We start from the raw sequence: 14,899 nt of genomic DNA on the forward strand, positions 1-14,899 counted from the left end.
ATATGAAATATCTCGTCGAAGACATCTGTACTTGTCGTTGTTTTTCCTTTATAACTTAGCAGTTTGATTTATTCAAGGGCATGCAACTGTCGGCAAAACTACCAAGTGTAATGCTCAATCAATTTAACTACCATCTGTAAAGCCCAAACAAATTTTACTGGCACCCCTTTAAAGTTTAAATTGAGTACAGTAGTAGCAATTGAGTTAAATTGACAAGACTTGATGCCTTGATGTACACTTGCAAACAAATTTGTTACTGTCTTATAAGAATGCACAGGGGGTTGTTTTACTTAAAGAATCACATTAATTAATCTCTCAGATGATTACTAATTCACAGAAATTAATATCACGTTGAAGTGACCGTAGTTGGTAATGTTTGTGTCACCCACAAGATTATCAACTTCTAAGCAAAGTAGATACTACTAGTAGTATATCAAATTAACCATTTATTTAAGAGTTATATGATTTTTATACTCTATTTTTATTTTTATGATATTATTAATTTTAATTTTAATTAAAATATACTGATAGCATAAATGTATAATTTTATACAATCAATTATAAAATGTTATATTATTGAAAATTATAATAATAATTTTAAAAAACATATGGTAACACGGAGTAGTATCTAATTAATTGTCAATATATTAAACTATATCCATCACATACATTTCTTTTTCTTTTCTATTTTTTCCTTTACCTATATCTCTCTCACTTCACGGGTTTGGTTATAAAAAGAATTGTAAAATATTATTATAGAAATGATAAAAATGGTGCACAAATTCGGTGATAGATCTGTGCTGGCCATGGGGGTGCCTCTCCCAGATAAGGTATTTGATTAGTCGTACGTAAATGAAAGCAGGTCGTTATCTTTATTTCTAAAATAAATAAATCAATTAATTAAATTAATTAGCATCTCCCCTTTGCCACAACTTTTACCTGTTTACCAGCCATGTATCGTTTTAAAGTTGTATGCAAGATCACTGAGAAAATAATTGTATTAATTACATTAGAGGCAAATACATTGAATCTACCACGAGACAAATCCCAGGATGAAGGAACTCCAAGTTCACAAACGCGCTTCCGAATGAAGACCAAAATGTGGCGGAGACCAAGATTAAGGATAACGCGTTCGTCCCTATGCGGAACCATGCATTAATTCTAACGATAGCAGTATGGGGAAAGGAGCAACTACAATAAATGCTTAACTCCATGCTACTCCACATTAGTACTACTCTCTCTCTCTCTCTCTATATATATATATCTTTTCATGAAAATGTTAACATCAATTTTTAATGTATTATGGCTTAAATCTACTTTTCGTTTATGCATTTTTTTAAAGAATGATAATTATATTAAATCAAACAGGAATAAAGAATCAATACATGTAAGACAATGATTAAGGAACTCCGGGCAAACAAAGAATCTAGACGATCTAGCTAATGAATGAATAACTTAATTGACTTGTTGGTCCTTCAAAGATTTTTATAACATATTTAGTTTTTTATGTTTTTAATAATTTTGGTTAATTATTAATCCATTGTTAATTTTTAACAAAAATGATTGACGTGATATACAATAATAATATACATAGACAATAATATATATCTATATAACATTAACAATATTAATGTCGCACAGTTGTATTTATATTAATTTATCACACATCTATTATTTTAACATATTAATATCATGTCATCGTTAATATGTTACGTTAATCATTTTTGTTAAAAAATTAACAACAAAATAATAATATAATAAAATTTTAAATTTTGAAGGACTAAAATTACAAATCCATGAAACTACATGTAACAAAAAAGTATATTTAAGTCATATATTTTTTAACAGTCATTTTAAAAAGATGTCCTATATATTTGTTATTTTAAAATTTTACGATAACATTAAAATTTATTTTCTCAATTATATTAAAAAATACTAAAAATAATCATACGGAGTATATAAAATACCAAAGTAATAAATGATATCTTAAAAAATTATAAACGACTTTTACGAGAAGGAGAAATTAATTACTTTTCTTAGGGTATTCTAACCTTAATCTATATAGTAGTTTTTATTAAGAAAGATATTTTTATAGACTTTGATAATTCCAATAGTATAAATGTTTTCAATAGTTTTTTTTTTTTATCATTTTGGATGCTTATAAATCAGTTTTAAGAAACAATATTCATCAAAACATTATCTTTATCTATCAATTTTTGAAAGAAAACTTTCTTTTTTATCTATCAATCTAAAAGTTGAAGAAAACATCAATTATCATCTTTTTAACTTTGACACTAATTCACACCGAGACTGTATACACATTAGACACTAACACATCAAACATCAATTTGCTAAGTTGGGATGATCTTGCCATCTAACTTATTCACACTAATTTATTAAAAAAACTATGGTACTATTTCTACCTATTCCTTATATTCCTTAACTTGTTTTTCATATTTGACCTGGCTCATGAATGAGAGAAAAAAATGTTTTGCATTGTATTCCGCTTCACATTTTCCAGTTAATTAACTAGAACTTTTTAAATTCTTAGGCCGTAAACAATATGTAGTAGCAGTACAGATCATATTAAAAATAATTATCCACTTGACCAGAAAATTGGATTCCAATTCAGAATTTGCAATGTAATTTGCATGCCTAAGATCTAAGAACTTTCGCTGTCATCATAACACATAATAACTTTAGCAAACTAAAATTTATTTGACCCGAGCTCCAATTTCCTTATTTTTGTCATGAATAGTTATTACATTGTCATCTTTAACTTGAGCTGACTTTGGTAATAATACTACAAATCTGGTGCATTCGAATAACATAACAAAACATGTGACTGTGGAAGTCAACGAAAGGAGCTCTAGCTGAATATTGTGTCGGGGAACGACCGAGACTGTACACATTAGACACTAACACAGGTCTTAGCCTTACCTCTTACTCCTACTTTCGTTGATTTGTCATGTTTAGGTGCCTTTGCATTAAATGGAAGTGTTAGTTGACTAACATTTATGAAGGTAGTCCTGTATTCTACACTTGTATTGGTCAAATAAAAACTGCAATTTTTTTGTTTCTGATATTGAACGAAAATAATATTTTGAGTAAATTTTTTAACTGACTTTATCTTGTGAAAATTTTATAGTTATCTCTCTCACTCTCTCTCTTTTTTTTTTTTTTTTACCTATTTAACGTGTAAATGTCAAGTTAAGATGACACGGTTTTTATATATATGTTTTTCCTATGATTTGGAAGACATAACTAGCCAGAAGCATTTGATGTGTGTTCTATATTCATCTTAGGCAAAAAATAAACAGGACTATATCCCCTTTCGTGTCTAGAGTATATTCACGATATTCTCGGGATGATTTTTTTCGTAATTGTCGTGGTGGTTGTCTTGAGATCCCTATAAATGGCTCCCCTAGGAGGTTATTATGATGACATGTTATTGGTTTGAATGAGACTGAACTCCTCTAGGTTGTGGCAACGAGTTGATTAACAACAGAGTAAATGGTCGGTCGGACAATGACTTTAATGGTCTGTGTCCATACTTCATCGAGAGAATACACAATCTCTCAACTTTAAATACGATACGATAGCAGGAAGAAGCTTAAAAATGAAAATGCAATATGATATGTTGGAATACAACCGGAGGGTACAAGCACATACACAGCTTTTATATAAAATAAGGTCATGAGAAAATTTGGCATATATATAAAATAATTCATTTTCACCTTAAACTCGTTAGGGCATACCAACAATATGTTCAGCCAGGCCAAGTGGAGCATACTCTGAAGCTTACATGAATTTCTTTGTGCTCGTATTATTCTTATGAGTTTTGAGAATTATTAGACTTTGCTAAGATAGAAAAAGGCTGCACCTATAATAACAAAATATTAACAGGTTTATTCCAATTTCAAAGGAAACATAATGATTTCATAGGTGAGAATTTTGAGAATGATTTCTTCCTAATTCATGCATTTTCTTTTATCATTTATGGTAGAAATTAACTACAAGATCAAATCTATCATGTTATTAATTTTAGTAAAAAATTATTTTTTATTTTATTATAATATTTATTATTTTATTAAATTGGTAATTTGATAAGTTCTTGATTAAAATTAGAGACTTGTTATTATGATAGATATTATAATAATGAGAAATAAGTCATTTGTAATTTTAATCTAAATTATTTTTTATTGTAAGATTATTCTGAATTGGACATCAATAATCCAGATACATTAATATATATGTAATGATCTTTATTGGATAAAGATTAATAAATTTTATTTATTAAATTGCATATATAGATGATATGTATGTGGATGTTATTATTGAATTGACTCAATTAAAAAATTTTAATAGTTAATATTACCTTGATATGTCAATATGAAATTTTTAAGAAGAAATATAATTGTTTCATTTGACTTGAGATTATCATAGTAATTAACAAGTTATTTGTTATATTTTAATTTTGGATACCTAATGCATTAAGACACTAGTTGAATGAATATTGAATATGATTAAATACTTGTAGAATTAATGATTAATCAAGAAGGAATCCACCAACTCTAGGTGATGGGTTTAAGCTTCATGATAGAATAAAGACTTTGAACAAAACAATTAAATGAAATAAGAAAATTTTTTTTGAAGTCATTCATTGATTAAATGTGCTAACTTATTAGAATTTGATAATAATAATATACTCTGGAGTTAATCTTGAACTATAAATGATAAAAGGAAATATTTTATTATTCTTTTATTGGTTCTTAAAGGTAAAAAATGTTACTTCATGCTATCTGAATGTTAAGGAGTGTTGTTAGACGTCTACCTAATTAATTTACTATTGGTTTAATATTGAAAATGCAGGACCACACATAAACGAGTGTTGCAATCTTTGCAAAAGAAAATAATTCTACAAGAAAAATTATCTATGCCTACATACTCCTTTTGCCTACCGTTATAAATTAGTGTAGGTAAAATTGAAAAATACTTCTACCTACAACTAATTAATGCACGTAAAACTTATCGACTTGTACCTATCATTATTTGATATAGGTAAATTTAGTAAAACTAAAAATGACTTCTACCTATAACTACTTAGGTAAAACTTCAAAAAACTTGTGTCTATAATTGATTAGTGTAGGTAAAACTTGTGTTGATAATTAAATTAGAGAATTTAATTTAATCAAATAAATATTTTTTGCTAGCACCAATGTAAAAAGGGAGTATTATTTAAAAAATGTGAAAGCTATCCATAAAATAAGAATAATATTCAATTCTACTATACATATCAGGATCACATGATTAATTATTGTAATTAGTCATGGGAGTAATTGTGATTTATTTTGTCTTGTATCAAGAAGCTTCTCACAATAAAAGATACGAGACAATTATTATTTTTATAAAGATAAAGAGATATAAAATTATTTTAAATAATTTTTTTCTTTTTTATTTGAGAAAAGACCCAAATTCATATCATTTTGACATTATAAATGGAAGCATTCATTTGAGACAAAATACACCAAACATAGACTAGAAGAGTTCAAGACTAGTTTTATACTTGAAAAGTTAGAAAGATGATTTTCTCTTTAGAGTTCCATTATTAAAAGAGTTAGATTGATAGCAGATATTGATCTCAGTATTTATGGATACACATAAAATCATCAAACAATTGAAAAAAAATTTTACTACTTTAAATTGCTACAACTTTTGTTGTAATAAGTACATTTTTTTTCCTGTACTAGATTGTGAATTGTGTTGTTTTTTTTTACAGCAAATGAACTGTGATTGTTGAAAATTAATAATTGAGACAAGCGTTCTGGGTTTTGATTAATTGAGTTTAGAGATGGGCCAAAATGACCTACTCTATCTAAACAATAGCTCATAAACAGTACTGAAGATGGACCTGGAGAACGCTTCTGATCTCATCTTAATCTGACTAACTGTCAGATATTGTCAGGGCCATTTAGTTAGTTAGTCCCTATGAATTAGCTTCGTCCAAGTTCAAAATAAGTGGGGACCGTATAGTAAAGAGCTTCATTATTTTTTTTCTTCTAAAAGATTCTCTTATTAAAATAAAAATATTTCATAAAAAACAATTTTTAAAATAGGAAAAGTGGGGCTAGTGATACTCACATTATTTTTGTACCAAAAAAATGATACGTTACCAGATATTTAACAAAATTTCAATAGATAATCTTTAGGACAACACACACTTTTTAGATAGAATTTTTTATTTTTTGTAAATGAGAAAATGGGAAGAAACCCTCCAATGCAATGACACAGGATCCCAATGACATATTGGGACGTTATACATTTACAAGCTTGATTTATATACTAATATTGTTTTCTTTTTGTTTAATATGAACTTTTCTTAACTACTTGTGCAGTTAGATAAAGAGAGATTAAAATAATAAGTGATATAGGATATAATTTCACTTAATATTAGAGGTATAAGTAGAAATTATCCTAAAAAGCATTTAGTTTTTTTTTTGTACTTAAAATTGATAATTATTGAAATGATTAATTAAAATTTAGAAGTATTGCTTAGGAAAGCCTCCAAAACCAACTTTTAAATGAATTAAAAAATTAATACTACCGTCTCCCTGCAGGATATATCGTACATGTTGGATTGATGGGGATTATGAAATAAATTAAAGGGCTTTCTCTGGTCTGAAACAGCATCCTATTTTTATTTTGTTTTTCATTTCTTGAATGTTATTTTAGGCTTTAAATGTTAAACATGCATACTTTTTCTAAAATCAAATTACAAAACTGTCATCCTACGTCTTGTAGCTTTCATCACCGTTCAAACATATTTGTTTTTCAAACACGGATGCAGTTTTTTCGCCGTTATTAGCGTAAGTCCTTGTTTTTTTTTTTTATTATAATTTATTATTATCCATACCTTGTTTGTTATGTTTGTGATCTTGGCTCTATGGGCCTTCATTATTGAGAACATGGAAAACCAACAATATTGTTATGTCTTTCTCGGCTTTTTGAATTCCTCGACAACGAAGACTGTGAGACCCACATGGGCCAAGGCCACCCAAATAATTCCTAGGTAGCCAACACTGAACCTGCCAATTCTTTTAAAATCGTTCGCTAGTAACAAAAGTTAAAGAATTCCCTCATTCTATCAACGTTTAAAAGTTAACTAGTTAAATCACCCAAATTCAAAATATACAAAAAAAAAAGATATTTTAATAGATTTAAATGTAAATCCACCGTCTATATATCAATTCAACTTACAACAAATCAATTGACTCTCGCTTTCAGAAAGCAACAAGGTAAAGCAAATATATCATGTGAACACTGAATGAGTTTCAATTTTAATACAATAATAACAGCTCCACAAACTAGACTAGCGAACTAACCACGTAAAGATAAACATATAAATGTTTCTTTGATGGATGGATAATTTATCAACACAAACCTCATCTCTGGTATAAACAATACATGGTGCTTTTCAATCCCTTGTTTGTCAATGAGGCTGCAATGCTCCTTGAATATTTTTAACAGCGCTGTCATAGTGCACAAAGCCCATAAACCAAAATTCATGGTTGTCAACAGAGATAATCTGTATATATTTTTCAGATTGGTTGGTTTTGCTTGTGGATGCGTTTACAGCTCTCAGCTGGTGCAATGGAATGACCACCTAATGCATGGGAAGAAAAGCATATTAGGAAATATATATATATATATATATATATATATATATATATATATATATATATATATATATATATATATATATATATATATATATATATATAAGTGTGGGGATCAATCTCCTTAGGATCTTATTCTACGAATATGAATAAAAGGATGGAAATTATAAACTACACATTGTTTAATCTAAAATGTGGACCAACTTAACAGAGGGAGAATTAATTTGAGAGTTTTGTCCAAAAGCTAAATACGATTAGGTGTTTAGTTTGTTTAATAGCCCTACAAAAAATGAATTTAAGTGAATGAGGGACGAAAACGTTCAACATATAAACTATAAAGGTCACAAAGACTTCAATTTCCATTAGTACCGTCTAATTTTTTTTATTAAAAATCATTTAAGTAACCCTCCAATGTACCTTCGCAAGGTAGGAGCCTTTTGGCAGTAGGGGTATGTTAATTTTTTTTAGTAAGTGGAATACATTAAATGTCTTAAGCTCTATGGGAGTCTAACTTTGTCTTGCTTGAAAAGTATGTTGGAAATTTTACTTTAACTCTCTGCATACATAGCTAATAAAAATTAAAGCAATAAATATATTAATGATAAGAGATTAAAATAATTAAACTAATAAAAATATTTTAAAAAGAAGAAGAAAAGAGTATGTCTCATTAATCTTAGAGAAAACTAACAATAAATTTAATGTTAATAACAAAATTAACTAATTTCTTCAAACTTAGTGAATTAATTAATTGAGTCTTGTAAAAAGGATAGGAGGGAGTAACTTAAACCTTAAGTGATTAACGTTTAGACTTTGCCTAACTAATAGTAAATATTTAGATTTTTTGTCTTGTCCTTTAAGCTTATCCAGTTTGTGGTTTTTTGAAGTAACTGGCTTACGAGAAGTATTCTTGGTTATCATCCTACATCTAAATACTAATTGGCTATACAACAAAATCCTAATAAAATAATGATTCTTACATAACACAATAATTCTTAAATATACTTCTCCATTCTACATAACCAGCCCAGAGTTTAAAGCCAATCAAATTGGGTCCTGACAAACAGACTACCAGAGCACACATCAACTGTACTCGATCATCATCATCATCATTGACAAGAGTTCAAAAGTAGAGTGCCAAACTATATAGAGTGTAAAAATATGAACAAAGACAAGCAAAACTGTAGCTCTTTAATGAATTCCACTCTTCTCAATCCTCGTCCTCACAACCCCCCAAAATTAGAAGAATTATGTATCATACATGTAGAGTCTTGACTTAAAATTTCAAACAAGATCAATAAGCACGAAAGACCATCACTACTAAATATAATCATTTAGTTCCAAGAAATGCAACATAACAGAACTTGGGACCTGACCCCAATCAAGCTATTAAAATGACCATCTCTAAATAAATTTTTGCATTCACTTAGGAACACATGCAATTCTATCAGCTGAATCCAATTTTATAAAAAAAATAATAATCATAGAAAATGAAGGCATTCACATAATGACACAAGATGGTCAGCATATGTGTATCATATATTGTATTACAGGCCAATAAGAAGGTTATACCTTATAATAGCTCCATTGAGTCTGGTCACCCACTTGGTAAGAAAGTGGGTTATCACTACAAAATGCCAGCTTAGCCGTTGACAAATATAAGACTCCCATCACAGGTCCAGCCGAGGTAGACAAGTAGCATGCATAAGTTTTGAGAAGCTGCTCCTCCGGAACTGTCTCAAATGTTTGCCTAAAGATCTTTTCATACCCTCCTTCTGCAAGAACCTTAGTTCCCTGAGCAATCCTCCCCACGGCAGCATCAGCAAAACTCGGTCCCGTTTTCACTGTTCCACGCAAAATTAATTAAACATACATAAATAAATAATCAGAGGAAATGAAATGAATACATACAGTGCTGCCACATGTTGCCGGCGAGATCCTCGGCCTTCTTGGTGGCCTCGGCGGCTTTCTTCCCCCATTTCCCGAGAACGTCTTTCACCGAATCTAAAGTAGCTGCGCGCAAAAAGGGCATAAGTTAGAGGCAGTGTCCATGGATGATAGCAAATAAAATCAGGAAAAGGAGTTACTCTTAGTAGAAGAAGCAGTGACGGGAGCAGGAGTGACATAGGGATTGGAGTCTTTGGGCATAGTAGTGGCAGCATCTTCGGAAATGGGAGCGCGAGATTCAGTGTTCAGTGGTTGTTGTGGTGGCGCAACATCGGTGGGGTCCAGTTTAGGGTATGGAGCATAATCGCCGGAGTGACGCTGAGGCTGAGACTGAGATTGAGATTGAGATTCTTCCGGTTTGGTGTTGGTGGCTTGGGTTTGGGGTGGGGCGTCAGCACTCATGTTGTTGTTCGCTTAGGTTTTCTCTGGTTGGGGATCGGAGTATTGGCGATTGCGAGAGGATGATGAAACGTGCGTGCGACTACAATTCAAACGTCAATTTCTGCGAAACCGTCCAACTCATTCAAAAGGTTCAATGTTTCAACGCTCTTTCTGGATCTACTCGTTGTGTTGTGTTTTTTTTAGGCTTCACTTTCACTTTCCAAACTAACACAACGGGCTTCTCTCTACTCATTGGGCCAAATTGTGATGAATAGCAGGCCTCTGATAAAAATAGCCCCAATAATAAAGGTAAAGAGGGTCTGTATTGAACATGGTTACGTCTGTCTACTTGCAGAAACTTTTGTTATTTCTCTATAAATTCTTTTAAATTACACAAGAGTAATTAGAAAGAAGCTCTGTAAATTTGAAATTTTCAACATAAAATGGTTTTACTTTACATTATTGATGACAAATCGTTGTTAGCAAACGTCCACTAATTATGACACGTACTATTTTCTAACAAATGAATTGGGCCATCACAATCTCTTACTAGAATAAGGAACATAGCAAATGAATTGGACCATCATAATGTGAAATTTGTTGAGAAATATTAACTAATTTGTTAAAGGTTCCTTTGATGTTTTTCCTTCTGTATAATAATTATCAATTGTGTCATTATGTTTAGACAAAATTTACATGTTTTATTCAAAATGAATCAATCTTCAGACTATACAATAGTACTAATTTTCTTACTTTGAAGGTAAAAAGGACACATTACAAGGAATCAACAATAGTGGTAAGAAAAGCGTAAAAAAACAAAAAAACGTGGTAAAAAATAGATCAGGGTCACGAGAGAGGGAAAGAAAGAGACGCGTCATATTTTCATGGTAGAAAGTTGAGACCACTAATAAATTAAAGAAGTAAGTGTTAAATTTTAAATCAAATCTCTCTCAAACAATTCTAGGTCCAGAATTGAAGAAGTAGTTAGCAGAAGATTATCCTATGCCTTTTAGCTTTTCAAATTTGACAACTTGCAATAACAGGTCAAATTATGTTGTCCACTCCATAATCCACACTATAATGATCATTAAGAAACTAAAAGAGCATTTCAAAATTAGCCGAATGTAAGTGTTTTAGTTGTTTTGGATAATGAGTTTTAACAAATCTGACCCAAAACCATCTAGTGAACTACTGTACACTCCTAAGATTAATTAGTGGAAATTTGTGTCAGCTTAATCAATAATATCAAGTTTAAGTCTTAAATATACACAACTATGTTAAATATTTAAAAACAAAATTTGATTGCCTATAAATAATCTTCTCTCATTCAGGTAATATTAGCTTGCATGGAAGATATTTATGTTTGAATTAAATTGTATTATACTATAGAATAAAGAGAGTTAAAAAAAATGTAAAATAAAAGAAGAAAAAGGCAGAAAGGGGTGTAATAAGGAGGGAGAGGAGACACAGACTCTATAGCTAATCCTTCCCGACTCTCTAAGAAACCAAAAAGATGAAGCAAATCGACGACGGCGATGACGAGCAGCGATCCCTCTCCCCTCTGCCGGAACAGGTCCTGGAGAACGTCCTGGAAAGCGTGCTCCACTTCCTCACCTCCCGTCGCGACCGCAACGCCGCCTCACTGGTCTGCAAGTCCTGGTACCGCGCCGAGGCCCTCACCCGCCCCGACCTCTTCATCGGCAACTGCTACGCCGTTTCCCCCCGGCGCGCCACCGCCCGCTTCCCCCGCGTCCGGTCCCTGACCATCAAGGGCAAGCCCCGCTTCGCCGACTTCGACCTCATGCCCCTGAACTGGGGGGCCCACTTCACCCCCTGGGCCACCGCACTCTCCCAATCTTACCCTTCCTCCCTCAACAAACTCCACCTCAAACGCATGTCCCTCACCGACCACGACCTCATCCTCCTCTCCCACTCCTTCCCCTCCTTCCAAGACCTCGTTCTCACGTGCTGCGAAGGCTTCGGCACCACCGGCCTCGCCGCCCTCACCTCCAACTGCAGGTTCATTCTTCTTACTTGTTCTTATATACAGTATTTTTTTAATCTTATTACTGACCAATTTGGGATCTTGAATTCTTACAGATTGCTGAGAGTGCTTGAACTAGTGGAATGCGTGGTTGAGGTTGGCGACGAGGAAATGGATTGGATATCGTGTTTTCCGGAGAGTGATGCTCAGACACATTTGGAATCTCTTGTTTTTGACTGCGTGGAGTGTCCCGTTAATTTCGATGCTTTGGAGAGGCTGGTGGCGCGGTCTCCCTTGTTGAGGAAGCTGAGGCTGAATCGTTATGTTTCGATGTCTCAGCTGCACCGGTTGATGCATCGAGCGCCGCAGCTGACGCATCTGGGAACTGGATCCTTCAGTGCTTCGGAGCTGGATCAGGAACTGGATTTTGCGTCTGCCTTCGCCTCTTGTAAATCGTTGGTTTGTTTGTCTGGGTTTAGGGAGTTTTGGGCGGATTATCTCCCTGCTATTTATCCAGCTTGTGCCAATCTCATATCCTTGAATTTCAGTTTTGCTGATATCAGTGCGGATCAGCTCAAATCGGTTATACGGCACTGTCATAAGCTACAGACCTTTTGGGTATCTTTTGTCTTGTTTTTGTGTTCATTGTATGAATTGAATTGGGAATTAGTGCTTTGGTGCCTTGCATTTCCTTGTTTGCTTGCTGTTTGAATTGAATTGTGAATTAGTAATTTGGAATTAAAGTGTCTTGGTCTTGTGCAGGTCCTAGATACCATATGCGATGAAGGGCTTCAAGCGGTGGCTGAGACTTGCAAGGATTTGCGTGAGCTTCGGGTTTTCCCTGTCAATACCAGGGAGGAGATAGAAGGTCCCGTGTCTGAGGTGGGATTTGAGGCGATTTCTCGAGGTTGTAGGAAACTGCAGTCGATTCTGTTTTTCTGCCAGAGGATGACGAATGCTGCTGTGGTGGCCATGTCAAACAACTGCCCGGATCTTGTGGTGTTTCGGTTGTGTATAATTGGGCAGTATCGGCCGGACCCTGTGACACTAGAACCCATGGATGAGGGTTTTGGTGCCATTGTTATGAACTGCAAGAAGCTCACTCGGCTTGCTGTGTCTGGTTTGCTGACTGACCGGGCTTTTAGTTACATTGGGACGTATGGGAAGTTGATTAGGACGCTGTCAGTTGCCTTTGCTGGAGACACTGACCTTGGACTCCAATATGTTCTACAAGGATGTCCTAATCTGCAGAAGCTTGAAATCAGGGACAGTCCATTTGGGGATGGAGCTTTGCATTCTGGCTTGCATCACTTTTACAACATGAGGTTCCTCTGGATGTCCTCATGTAAGTTGACGCGCCAAGCTTGCCAAGAAGTTGCGCAGACATTGCCCCATCTGGTGTTGGAAGTCATTAATAGTGAAGAGGACAAAGCTGATGGTATAGAGATTCTGTACATGTATCGGTCTCTGGACGGGCCACGGGATGATGCTCCAAAAGTTGTTACCATCCTTTGCTGATTCTTTGAAACTTAACTAGTTTTTAGATAAACCTGCCACAAGATTGATGATTTGTACTGTCAATGTCAGAAAAAGTTGAGCTAAGAACTCAGCTGTTTTTGGCCAACACTGTTGTGATGGCAGGCCATAGAGGACTATAGATTCTATTATGTGGCAAAGCATTTCAAATTCTGCATTCTTGTTTATGGGACAGAGCTTGGGGAATATCAACGGGAGAGGGTGTGCTGAGAATGATGCAGATGATAAAAATTCCTGTAGGTATCGGACCATCCAATGTTGTATCACTATAGCTAAAATTTATTATGTCCTCTTTTTTATTCATTTTATCATGAAGAACTTCACTATCATAGTTGAGGAAGTTAGAGATTGCTGAAGCTGCTTTGAGGATTTGTTAATAAGCATTATTTGTCTCCAACTTCACCGTACCAGTAGAAAAGGGAAAGCATTCGCTTTTTGAAGGACTTAGTCTGTGTATGCTGACTCAGATGATAGTTAGTTTAAGCTGTGGGTGGTGAGAACCCTATCACCAGACTGATATAAGCGAATATGCGTCCCCCTTATGTTTTCTCAGATGTGTTTCTGTAGCTCCTGACTTTTGAATTTTTTTTTTAGTTAGCAATTGCTACATGGTTAATAAATGCCAGAATATGCATGGACCATATAATTAACTTGCATACTGGGGTTGTGTTTATCCATTTCATTTTCTGAATGTAGAATGATCAATTGAGTGTGAAACTGAACGCCCGTTGATTATATGTATGATATTCTATTTTATTCACAATTACTATCTGGTTTATGCAGAGCACTGGACTTTATTAGTTGCAATCAATTCCAAATGGTGTGAGGGAGCCAATAATTTGATGGCTTCTCTCTCGCACTCTCATAATTAGGAAAAAAATTCTTTCTTTCTGCTTTGTTGATATTCAATCTGGAATAATGCAAAATGATAAAAGTAAACTCTTCTAAGATCAAAGTGGGATCTGACTGTGCAAATGAAACAAGTGATGGGGGAGCAAAGTTTCGCTTTTCTTTCTTGTCTAACCATTTTCTGCTGCGCCAAGTGGACCATTGCCAAATGCACATGCTCTCGCCTAAACAAGTGACCCCCTTTGCAATTTTATCAATTTATCCACTTCCTTTTTTAGTCTGACCCTCACCTTCAATGACTCAGATTACGTTGCTGAGGATAAGTAGCTTGTGCGGGGAACATAGACAACAAATGATACATTCAGTTCTCATTATTAGGCCTATCCATATTGATCGTGGCAAGGAAAATCCCGTTCATGGCAATTACCTTAGAATTAAAGTCTTACGCTTATATTGTAATATTAATACCATTTTCCCTGTGTATTTGAAAGTGTATTGATAAAAAATAAATAAATCAGTAATTATGCCT

General features: G+C 33.4%; 2 protein-coding genes across 2 annotated transcripts; one reads left to right on the forward strand and one right to left on the reverse strand.

The window, feature by feature from the left end:
- Positions 1-7,189: 7,189 nt before the first annotated feature.
- Positions 7,190-10,270, reverse strand: LOC100775667 (GEM-like protein 1). Its single transcript, XM_003526492.4, has 4 exons — positions 9,761-10,270; positions 9,585-9,686; positions 9,246-9,517; positions 7,190-7,663 (listed from the first exon to the last, which is right to left on the reverse strand). Exons 1-4 carry the CDS (start codon positions 10,020-10,022, stop codon positions 7,490-7,492), a joined length of 810 nt encoding a protein of 269 aa, XP_003526540.1. The 5' UTR covers positions 10,023-10,270; the 3' UTR covers positions 7,190-7,489.
- Positions 10,271-11,352: 1,082 nt separating this feature from the next.
- On the forward strand, positions 11,353-14,284 carry LOC100776213 (transport inhibitor response 1-like protein). Its single transcript, XM_003526493.5, has 3 exons — positions 11,353-12,020; positions 12,102-12,603; positions 12,748-14,284. Exons 1-3 carry the CDS (start codon positions 11,515-11,517, stop codon positions 13,501-13,503), a joined length of 1,764 nt encoding a protein of 587 aa, XP_003526541.1. The 5' UTR covers positions 11,353-11,514; the 3' UTR covers positions 13,504-14,284.
- The last annotated feature ends 615 nt before the right edge of the window (positions 14,285-14,899 follow it).

The sequence above is a fragment of the Glycine max genome, chromosome 6, assembly GCF_000004515.6.
Source record: "Glycine max cultivar Williams 82 chromosome 6, Glycine_max_v4.0, whole genome shotgun sequence".
In the NCBI taxonomy this organism is placed as follows: Eukaryota; Viridiplantae; Streptophyta; class Magnoliopsida; order Fabales; family Fabaceae; genus Glycine; species Glycine max.

Coding starts and splice junctions, on each gene's coding strand:
- LOC100775667 (XM_003526492.4), bottom strand. CDS start 10,022: ATGAGTGCTGACGCCCCACCCCAAACCCAAGCCACCAACACCAAACCG. Junction 9,687..9,760: donor CACTGCTTCTTCTACTAAGA/GTAACTCCTTTT, acceptor TTTTGCGCGCAG/CTACTTTAGATTCGGTGAAA. Junction 7,664..9,245: donor CTCAATGGAGCTATTATAAG/GTATAACCTTCT, acceptor CCCATGCATTAG/GTGGTCATTCCATTGCACCA.
- LOC100776213 (XM_003526493.5), top strand. CDS start 11,515: ATGAAGCAAATCGACGACGGCGATGACGAGCAGCGATCCCTCTCCCCT. Junction 12,021..12,101: donor GCCCTCACCTCCAACTGCAG/GTTCATTCTTCT, acceptor GAATTCTTACAG/ATTGCTGAGAGTGCTTGAAC. Junction 12,604..12,747: donor ATAAGCTACAGACCTTTTGG/GTATCTTTTGTC, acceptor GGTCTTGTGCAG/GTCCTAGATACCATATGCGA.